The sequence below is a fragment of the Ctenocephalides felis genome, unplaced genomic scaffold (assembly GCF_003426905.1).
Source record: "Ctenocephalides felis isolate EL2017-DRISC unplaced genomic scaffold, ASM342690v1 CF-g0.4_SCAFFOLD_00845, whole genome shotgun sequence".
NCBI lineage: Eukaryota > Metazoa > Arthropoda > Insecta > Siphonaptera > Pulicidae > Ctenocephalides > Ctenocephalides felis.
Genome location: NW_020536999.1, coordinates 46,171,398 through 46,182,943, shown reverse-complemented (window position 1 = coordinate 46,182,943; position 11,546 = coordinate 46,171,398). Strand labels below are relative to the sequence as shown.

At 28.3% G+C, this 11,546-nt stretch overlaps 2 protein-coding genes across 3 annotated transcripts; one reads left to right on the top strand and one right to left on the bottom strand.

The window, feature by feature from the left end:
• Positions 1–4,464: 4,464 nt before the first annotated feature.
• On the bottom strand, positions 4,465–7,022 carry LOC113363860 (store-operated calcium entry regulator STIMATE-like). Of its 2 annotated transcripts, none has more exons than XM_026606345.1 (6): positions 6,551–7,022; positions 6,331–6,475; positions 6,132–6,253; positions 5,849–6,045; positions 5,683–5,784; positions 4,465–4,850 (listed from the first exon to the last, which is right to left on the bottom strand). In XM_026606345.1, exons 1-6 carry the CDS (start codon positions 6,699–6,701, stop codon positions 4,707–4,709), a joined length of 861 nt encoding a protein of 286 aa, XP_026462130.1. In that variant the 5' UTR covers positions 6,702–7,022; the 3' UTR covers positions 4,465–4,706. The 2 variants fall into 2 exon arrangements, with proteins under 2 accessions (XP_026462130.1, XP_026462131.1); XM_026606346.1 differs by having other exon boundaries at positions 5,686–5,784.
• A 151-nt stretch (positions 7,023–7,173) lies between these two features.
• LOC113363864 (60S ribosomal protein L12) lies at positions 7,174–8,404 on the top strand. Its single transcript, XM_026606350.1, has 4 exons — positions 7,174–7,337; positions 7,416–7,489; positions 7,595–7,775; positions 8,173–8,404. Exons 1-4 carry the CDS (start codon positions 7,301–7,303, stop codon positions 8,376–8,378), a joined length of 498 nt encoding a protein of 165 aa, XP_026462135.1. The 5' UTR covers positions 7,174–7,300; the 3' UTR covers positions 8,379–8,404.
• The last annotated feature ends 3,142 nt before the right edge of the window (positions 8,405–11,546 follow it).

Below are 11,546 nucleotides of genomic sequence, written 5' to 3'. Positions count from 1 at the left end.
AAGATTATTCGGATTTTGATAAATGTTTCTGAAGTTTATTAAGAAATTTTCTAGGATGTATGTGATTATAAAGTACTGGGGATGTATGTACAATGTTGTAGAAATAAATGGAAAAAATTGCAAAAACGACAAGTCATTGTTTAAAGCAGTTCTTCATTTAACATCGCTCATATTATAAATGTGTATGCATTTTGGCGTAAGAGTAATTTAAAAAACAATAATTATTATTTTTAGGTAAACGGTGAAATATTAGTATATTATATTAAAAAATTGTAGACACGGGTACAGGATAACGTCTGTCGGGTCATCTAGTATATAAATAAAATTGTTTAATTATTAAAATAATTATTTGAGAAAAAATATAAAATTGAATATTTATCTATAATAAATGCTCAATTAAGAAATAAAATGGAATCATTGATGATTAATTGAATCAATGAATTAATATAGTAATAATGAATGAATAATCACCCTATTAATTTAATCGATGAGTGTTAGTAATTGTATCACTTGTAAGAAATTTTATTATTATATGGCCAAGAATAAAATAAGAACAATATTATATAAATAGTAGTAATTAAATTATAATTACAAAGCTTTACAAGAAAATTAATGAAAAAAATCTCACCTGCTAAAAAACCTTGTATCCTGTATCCAAAAATGTCACCTAATTTATTATATCACACGATATGTCGAAGTTTAATCATTTGAATACCAGTTTAAATGTTAAAACTCACAGAGCACATCACCACGCGTTCTTATGAAAGACATTTGTAGATTTGAACAAAATTCCACTTGGGCATCATCAACAACGATCGCACTATGTCGAAATACAAAATTCTATTGAATAACGGCTAACGGGCTAAATTACGAACACATCTAACAAAATTCACATATGAATCCGATTCTGATTTTAATGTGTTAGTCCCACCATTTCGGACTTCTTTCTTAAACTCACGTGTAAGCAGAATGTTAAATTCTTATTCACAGGTCACTGACGCTTCTTCGGTACTTGCCAATTATCACAGTCTGCATTAAATCCACACTGATATGTTTGTTTGCAAATATTTACAATATGATTTCACGGTTTTTATAATGTAGTAATATTTATGAAAATGGAAAATTCTACGAAATACTTTTAGTTTCATCGACATTAATTTGAATTTCTTTTGCTCGTAGACAAAAGAACGATGAGCGCAACCGGTTTGTGTAACAGTATATATATTTCTTTTACGCGACAGAGGTGCGCAATATTTCTTGAGCGTAATTGATTAATTACGCCCAACCAATTCGATAATTAACGAATTGATTAGCTTGTATTGAATTGATTCATCACGATTAATAATCAATTAAAGGATGTGTCTTGGCGTGGCTCCGTATAAAACTTGGTTTGAAGACCCTTATAAAATCAAAGGCCTACAAATTAAAATACAAGAATTTATTGATCATTATCATATTTGTGTCCAAAAATTTTCCAGATATTTCAAATTAAATATACGCTTTTTTAACTTTCAGTAGGGTAGTTTTATAGTAATGGGACGTAAATCGAAAATATTTTTTTTTTGCATTTCTCCACGTTTTAAAGGTTTCTGAACATTTTAGCATACCTCAGCAAAAATGGATGTGTGTGTGTGTGTCCGCATTTTGTCGTTCACGTTTTCGGGCGCAAGGATCAACCGATTAGAATGGTTCAAAAAACATTCGATACCTATTGATAGGGAGATGTGCTAATTAGTTTTTGGCAAAGGCAGGTCCAACTGTTACGGAGATAAAGAGTTAAAAGTGCAGAAAATAGAAATCGAGAGAACGGAGCATGCGATTTGAATGATCTAGAAAACATTCAATTAGTAATGATTAGGAAGGTGATTACTTTTTGGCAAAGGCAGGTCCAGCCATTTCGAAGATACAGAGCCAGTTTTTGAAAGAAATAAGCATCCGACATGAATAATTCAAAAAAAAAATTCTGCTTGGGTTGACAAAACATTTGCTTTTGGAAAAAAAAATTATTTCATTTTTTTACAATTTTTTTTTGTATATCGAAAATAATTCAGATTTCAATTTTAATTCTGGTTAAAGTCCTAAAGCTCACTTACATACTTTAATGAATAATTTTAACTTTGTTATTCAGTTTGTATAATTCTTATAAATATTAGACGATTTTGCAGAATTTATAATAATCTATTTGAAAACATTTAATATTCCTCAAATATTTTGCTACGGAACGGTAAGTTCCAGCAATATGCCTTAAGGCACGATGCCATACACCACTAGTTGGCATTTTCGACAAACTGTAAATATATTTATAGCTGATGATGTCGTTAGCTTTTTCTAAAGTTTCATTCGAACGCAATCGTTACAAGGAAATAATATAAACTGTTTTTCTAAAATTTTGTCATATGTGAAGTAAAAAATGGGAGTATTTATTAATTTTTACTTACCCACGTTGGAAGTTGCGGCACATGTATGTCTATGTTCCGGCAGTCAGTAACCAGGGAGCTCGGATAATTGCGCCATTCCACTTGATTTTCACTTTTTATTCGCGTATTTGTTAAAGATCTACAATTAGTTAATTAGAAGAAATAATAATTAGATGGCATTAATCTTAATGTATTTACAATCACTGTTGTATATTTTTACTCACAGTAAGAAATTTATACTCATTGTTGTAGATTGATAATCACTATTTTAGATTTATTACACTCACAGTAGCAGATTTGCTACACTCACAGTAAACAATTTACTACACTCATTTCAATAGATTTGCAATGACTGTAATAGATTTACACTCATTGTAGTAAATTTACTACACTCATTGCATATATATATATATATATATATATATATATATATATGATTTAGTAGTTAATTTTGATGTTGAAATATATGAGTGAGTTCTTGAGGCGATACATCAAACAAAGAAAAGCCAAAGATTTATAAAATAATCTTTATTTCCAAACGTTTCGACATTCAATTTAATGTCATCATCAGTGGATATTACGTTGGTTGGTTACATATAGAGAAGTGTACACAGCACTAGAGATTGGCACTAACATTACATGCCTCGGTACTAGCAAAGTACAGAAGTCGTGGCAGAAATTACATAATTCTACTTACATTTTTGTTCAATAAAACTATCATTTTTCTGTTTACATCATACAAAAAAATTATATAAAAAATGCATAGTGCTGACAAGTTAGTTGTATAAATGTTAGTGCCAATCTCTAGTGCTGTGTACACTTCTCTATATGTAACCAACCAACGTAATATCCACTGATGATGACATTAAATTGAATGTCGAAACGTTTGGAAATAAAGATTATTTTATAAATCTTTGGCTTTTCTTTGTTTGATGTATCGCCCTCAAGAACTCACTCATATATATATATATATATATATATATATATATATAGAAAATAAAAAAGTGTATTATTAACAAACAATTCAAACTAAGTACTATACATTTTCTTTGATTTTCGTCAAACTGATTTATTCAGAGATTTATAGCTGATTATAACTTTAATATTTCTAAAGCTTCTGCCTATATAATTAATAAAATCAAAAAATATGTTATTAATTTTGCTTATTCACATTGCGGCTTCGTGGCTTGAAGTCTCCATATAAATTGATAGCTATACTATGTTATTGACTGAATTTTGAATATATAATTACGATAATTATTTCAATTCACTTCTGACTTTGATATGGCTGATGTCGAAACACAATTTTACTCTTGTAAACTACTCTAATGACAGTTTTACTGATAATCTGCAGGTATCAAATAACTGTACTATAACGTTTTATAAAAAAAAAACTATTAAATTTTTTATATATGAAAATTATAGACAAACGCGTGTATCTATTTTCTTAAATGATTTATTTTGATATATGGATCAAAATATTATACAAAATTAATTTGAATTATTATAATTAACATATGAACAAACTATGAAAAGCTACTGTTAGACTTATACTCTCAATAAGTTATTTTTCACTACACAATTTGGCAACTTTTTACTGATACTTGTAATAAATGTTAAGGCACATAAAGCAATACACATCTTATTATAGCCATAAATCTAATATATACACTTGGCTATATAAAAAATCGTATCTTAACTGGATATAGCAATACAGTCTTAATTATCTTCATAATTGTTAATAATGAATTGAAAATAATATGCCGCATAATCGACAAGCTTGCATCGCGTCAAAAAATTTAATTAGAACTAAATATTGGTATCTGAAATTGTAAGATAAATTTGTTCTCCAGATACACTGAAACTGCACAAGCTTTTCATTGTAAGTATTGTGATTATAAATTTGATCATGTATAGTTAAAATATTCTAATTATCTGAATAGTTTAAAAAAATATATAATATATAACTTGCAAAATACTTCTATGTGTTACAGCTTAATAAGCATAATAAAATTTTTCAATCGTGTTATAGCTAAAATTGTCCAACTAATATATAATCTTTGAAAGAATTTGAAAAGTTCGAAATTTTTTCTAAGAACTACCAAGTTGTATATAAAAAAATTGTAAAATCATGTGACTGGCTTTTAAAATGTTTCGATAAAGAATTCAAAGCAAAGCAATTAAAAATCACAGAATGACATCCTAAAATTAAATATTTTACATATATACACTGTACAGCTCACAGCCTATTGAAATGTCTGGTGTAACAATATCGATCTGAGCCTTTTGTTATGTATTTAAAATAGCATTTAATGATGTACGTTGCTGTATTAAACTTTTGTCATGGCTAGTCAGTAATTCCTCATCTGCAGATAGCAAATCTTCACTTTCTGAATCTACTTCTTTAGTTTTTCTAATAGATCGATATTTAACCTACAAGTGAATAATAAATGAAACTATATTGATGATAAAATATATAAGACTTTCTTAATCATTTCAGCTTTTCACCAAATTTCCATAGATGATTTCAACATTTAATTTTATGGTTAAACCTGTGAAACATCAATAAACCTTGGAATTGTGATAAAATTCAATAATGAAAAATTTAAAACAATGAGAAATTGAGAGGATTTCGAGAATGTACACAAAAAGTTTCAGTCAAAAATAAGAGTAATTTGAGAAATATGAAAATCTATGTACATATTAATGTTCTATGCAAAAATAATAATTAAAGCACATAATTTATATGCATGAAGATAAATGAAATTGAATTAAAACAATCAAATGATGAGGGGCCTTATTAAAAACATCATCCACCATACACTCAAAGACCAAGCCAAAACAAAAATAAATAGATCAGCAATTTCTATACAAGTCACTGATGCTTGTTCATTTTCACACATATTGCATATTTTAAAGAAAAAAAAAAATTATGAACGATAAATAAGGCCAAGAAAAGGTTTTAAGTACAGACTCTTTAAATTATTACTATCTATATTTACAACAAATTGTATTGAAAAAAAAAAATTAAGCATTTGACTGATATTAGATTAATGCACTATGTAATAAAATAATATTAAATGAAGTTATTATGTGTTCTAGCAAAAATGTATTTCACAAAAATATTTATATATCCACAACCACACATTCAGTTATCAAAGCCATCCATAACTTTTATTAGCATGCTTTAGTAATATTAACGAAACATAACATCTTTAATCAGGTACCATATTAGTGATCATGCATTAAAGTTCTAATTCACAACTACCTTCACTCTTTGCAGCAGACTTTGCTCAGCTAAAGCGTTTCGACCACGTCTCGAACTATGACGCATTAAGAAGTTGTCAGTAACCCAAAACATTAATATCTAAAAATATTAAACCATGTAGATTAAATTACTTAATGTCTTGTTAATTAATAAAGAAACTTACATTTACAAAAAATGGTATAACCAACATAACAACAGCAAGTTCAACTTTGGGATTTGATATAGGTGACAATATAAACATCCGGACTTTGTCCCAAAAGTCTAACTGTATCAGAAGTGTTATACTAATTTTGACAATTATCATAAGTCCTACATATACACAGCACTGTGACAACCATGCATTAATTGATGGTGGTTTTCCTAAAAAAAAAAATTATATATCAGTATTCTATTGAAATTTATTAGATATAATTACACTAAATAAAACTTTTACTCCTGATACTTACCATATTCCCCAAAATTTATAGACTCCCATCTCTTTGCTCTAGCAAGGTATTGTGAAATACGAATTCCTATATAAATAATCAGCAGGCCAATAGAAGAATCCAGTAAAAAGTTTATAATGTACCTAATAATATAACAAAATTGCATTAACCATATACAAGCGATACAGATAATAATAGTTTTCATAAATATTATATTCACCAGGTGCATGGATCTCCTTGAAATTGACCCGCTAAATAAACATTGGCTAAATGTATGACTAACGCACCCATACCTTGCTTGCTAGTATCATAAAACCAAATTATCCATGGTCGTCTTTCAAATCTTGGCTCACAAAAACGTTTTGCTGTAAATGTGTAAATACATTCATAATAGTAATCATTGACAGTTATAGCCAGAAAAATCATGCTTATATAGTTACCAATGAGACATGTGAATGCTAAACAAGCAAGAAGCACTTGTAGAAACCAGCCGAACATATCTGTCAGGGCATCTTTGCTACAATGCAAATTGGACCATTGTGGCCCATTTTGCAGTATGGAGTCAGTTTTATTTAGGAAAGAAGTTTGCATGTTTATAAGTTATACTTTAATCCCAAAATTCACATATTTATAATAAATGTGATGGAGCGCAAAAATTTATGTAGAAGTAATTATGTGAAATAGTGACTTTAAATATAACATCATTTGTATAAAGTGAAATTGTTTTAATATAAAACTTCCGAATTTAAAAAAGAAAAATGAACTGTCAAAAATCTTGCACTTTGAACTGTCAAAAAAGTCATGGCCTTTGTATATCATGGGCACGGGTTACCACGTTTGTAGAGAAAACGTCATGCATTATTTTTTTAATAATATATTTAGCGTATTAAAATATATCTGCTATAGATAACGTTTTTGAATGAAATAACTTTGATTAATTTAATAAAATTCATTATTTATCTCCAATGATATAAAAATATAAAATTTTAATAGTGCATTTTTTTATTATCTGGCAACCCTGAAGAAATTGTTCGCAATCGCATATCTACAGGAAATTGCCTTTGGATTTCCTTTTTACCTTACCGCTGTCGTCTGCGGTCGTATTCTTGATGAGAATATTTATTTAAATCTTTGTACATCAATTTTGTACATATATCTATAATTAAGGCAGGCTTAAATAAATAAGAAAAATGCCTCCAAAGTTTGATCCAACAGAAGTAAAGATCGGTATGTGAAAGTATTCCAATATCGTTTATTATTAACTTTCCACAGTATGTTTATCTATTTACATTATATTAATTTTAGTGTACTTGAGATGTGTCGGAGGAGAAGTTGGTGCTACATCATCCTTGGCCCCCAAAATTGGTCCATTGGGTCTGGTAAGTTTAATAAATACAAATTTGTCAACATAACCTAAATTTGACAGCATAACGTAGCATGCTATATTAAAATATTTCTGGGTACTAATTCAAATAAAATTCTAGTCTCCAAAGAAAGTTGGTGATGATATTGCTAAGGCTACCGGGGATTGGAAGGGTTTGAAAATTACTGTTCAGTTGTCCATCCAAAACAGGCAAGCAACTATCTCAGTAGTACCTTCAGCTGCCTCTTTAGTTATTAAAGCATTGAAGGAACCCCCTCGTGACCGCAAGAAGCAAAAGAACAGTAAGTACATTTATATAAAAATCATTTTAAGCTTAGATTTTATTTTCAACTTAGGTTAGGGCTCAATTTGCATATTGCTTCATTTGACATTGTTATTAGAAACATTAGTTTTTTCAATTTCTTCAATTTTATTTTTCTTACTATTCCGTACTTATCTTACATTCTTTTACTTGGTACTTTATAATTACTTTACAATGTGCCCTAATATATGCTGTGGAAGTTAATGCTTATGTTGTGTTGATCTTGGTTTCTATCTAATGTTTTTAAAAATAGAACATTTATGGAATTAATAGTTTCTTAAATGCAGTTCGAACAGTATTTGGTGAAGTGTTTCATAATAAGTTTCATGAAGAATAAATTGTTATATGTGATGCCATATACCATTGTTGTTTTCTAGTTAAACACAATGGCAATATCACTTTTGATGACATAGTTGCGATTGCCCGCCAAATGAGACCTCGTTCCATGGCTCGTGAATTATCAGGAACGATCAAAGAGGTTTTGGGAACAGCACAAAGTGTAGGATGCACCATTGATGGCAGGGCACCACATGACTTAATAGATGACATAAATGATGGAACTCTTGAATGTCCTGCTGCCTAAATAATACAATAATATTGTACAAAATACCTATGTGGTTTTATTTTATTTCTTTGTTTCAAAATTCATATTTTTTGAATTTTGGATTACTTTACATAGCATTGTCATGCTTGTTCTTGGAAACTGTATTTTAATTAGATATATATTCTGATCTTTCTGAAAGATTGAGTTCAAGTTTTAAGTTTTTCTTCGTGTTGAAAGTTTTCTTACTTTTTATCAACTCTGCTTGAAATTAATCACTCAAAATGTGAATGCAAAGTGTTTCTTTTAGTTTCAAACCTTTTCCTTCTTTGCATGTGATAAAACCAATAGCTTAATTAACAAATAAATTAATGTTTGCTGGCTTGTGTTACCATTTACAATTGTTAGTTTGTTAGTCGGGGTAATAATGTTAATGAGTGACAAAAAAATTTTGGTAGCATATTTTTATAGCAATCTCTAGTTTTGCATTGCAATAGGTTCAGTACATGAATTGTCATTTACTTATAAAATTTACCATCTTTTTACTAGCTGCCCACAAAATGTTCGGACTCATTGCTACAATGTTTCAAATAGACAAAAATTAACTTTTTGCAGAATAAGTTTATATTTACAGAAAATCCTATTTGGTTATTTTGTATGCATGGTAGTTATATTTCAAATGATTTTCATAACTTATATTGATTTATCGATATATCGATTGTGAAACAGTGTTACTTATTATTAAACAGATTAAGTCAAAAAACTTATATGGCTGATTGGACATCAATCCAAATCTCTTAAGAATTAGTATTAGTCTGCAAGAATTGTCTCTTAAATGTATTAGCCTACAAAACTGTAACTATTCCAATCTGGAGCTCTGATCATAGATAAACAAGTATAAATGGTTCTGGCATCTTTGGGGCTGCAGCAGCTAATCTAACATCGCCATCGTTTAGCATTGCCAATCAAAAGTACTTCGGGTAAATTACAGGTGCTCCCTGGTTCGCTTACAATCAAACTCTTCATGAAAATTTAAATATACCTTTAAAAAAATATGTTATCTAGACTTGTGTCAAGTCTCACCTCTCAAACATAGAAAATCACATAAACTCAAATGTTTCTTTTTTACTTTCATCAAATAACAATTACAAAAAATGACCTATGGACCACCTTCCTAATATCATATAGTATGCCGTTCTTTAGAACGAGAACTATTGCATAATATTGATTTGTATTTTATAATAAAATGTATCACATTAACTTATTGAATACATTGTATTCAGATTGTTAATACATATAGTAATAATAATAGTATTACTTATTGATCAGACCACATATTTCGACCGTTGGTACAAATCAATTCTGATGCTCTCCTTACCTTACATATACAACGAATTTTTACGTATTTGAAAAATGTTATATTTAGAAAAATAATTTTGCTCGTTGAATAAAAAAAACACAATATTTTAGTGTAATGAAGCAAATAATAAAAACCGTTTTACTCAAAACGGATATTAATTGGAATGGATATCAAACAAGAAAAAAAAGATAAAGTGTAAATATGATTTAGTAATATTTTACTGTTTTCACCAAATAAATCTAAACGAGTAAAATAAATGCATATGCAATTGATGTATCTTAATGAAAACGAATTTCGCGGATAAATCCTGATAAGAAATTTATTATCAACATCAAAACTTATTTGCAGTGTTTTGTTAAATAAATTCAGTATACTCACAACATTTAATTTCGGTTGCATTGAATTAGCTGAGTAAAAAAATTTTTAAACCCTAGAAAATAATAAATTATTGCCAACTAGTGATCAATATAGCTACTAAATCGATTAGTTGCTCATGGGATCTTATTGAGGATGGACGTTCGCACGTGGTTAACACGCGTTGATTCATTCTTTCAATGCTTGTGCAAGAGTTATCGAAGTTAGTGTTAGAATAACTGTTGTTTTAAAGGAACAATTGTGTAATTAAAATAATTGTAAAAATTCAGTGAAAGGGGTTTTTTAATTGCTTTATCGAAAATGTTCAAAGAAATTTGAGTTTTAAATTATAAGTAACGCTTTTTTATTCCACTTATTTCGGTTTTCGGTGGATATTTGGAGGATATTTATCACCATTGATGTTAAACTTTCTACAATTATTATTTCTTCCTTAATATTTAATCCATCCGCAAATATATTTTGTGAACCTACCATATATATGTTGCTTAATTGAGAACATATCGCTTCTACAATGATTTTCAATTAAAACTGGTTTTGAACTTGTATTTCTGAATTAATTAATTTGTTTCCCAAGGATTTTGTTCTATTAAGCACGTGCTAACATGTGACGATTTTGTGTTTATGTGATTGTGTTTAACATGAAGAAGAAGAAAGATGCTAAAGCACCGTTTGGCCTTATTAATTAGGTAATTAAAAAAATAATATTTGTATTTTAAAACTAAATGTTAATTGATCTTGTATGCGTAAATAATACTTTACTAACGTGAACAAACTTTTTATCGTTTATGTATAAATTACTATAGGAAAAATTAAACACAAGAATATATATTATATATACATTGTATTGCCATTATTTATTACCATTAATTCCGATTTTTCTCTGGGATATTTTTTTCGACTGAAAAGAAAGACTCCGTTTTGTGCTTTCAAAACGTTAATAAAAGATTTTTTTTTACTATCAATACAAATTTGGATAACAAATAATACTAAATTAATTAGACTGATATCTACTATTCTATTGATCAAATAATTCGGTTGAAAATAACTTAATTAATTCCTCGTGCGAAGCAAATAAGAAATGTATTGCGTTTTTACTTTTTTAAACATTTTTTTTAATTTTGTATCGCATAATTTAAAATTTAATTTAAAATCGCAAAATAAAATAAAGCGAACAGAAATATAAATTTGCTAGTATTGTAAAAAAATACTACAACAAAGATAATAATTAATTTTCATACTTATTTTCCTGTTTAATTTTGATATCTCCTATTTTTGTTATAAAATTGACTGAAACAGTTAATCGAAACGGTGATAAACAAAACGCAGTAAATAATTATTGTTTGAGAATGACTTTGTTTTCCAAATTTATTTATATTATAAAACACATATACGAGTATATACCTATTACCAAGGTGGAATTGATTCATAACACCATATTTAGACAGGTGCTCCTAATAATATTTCTAAACAATGCT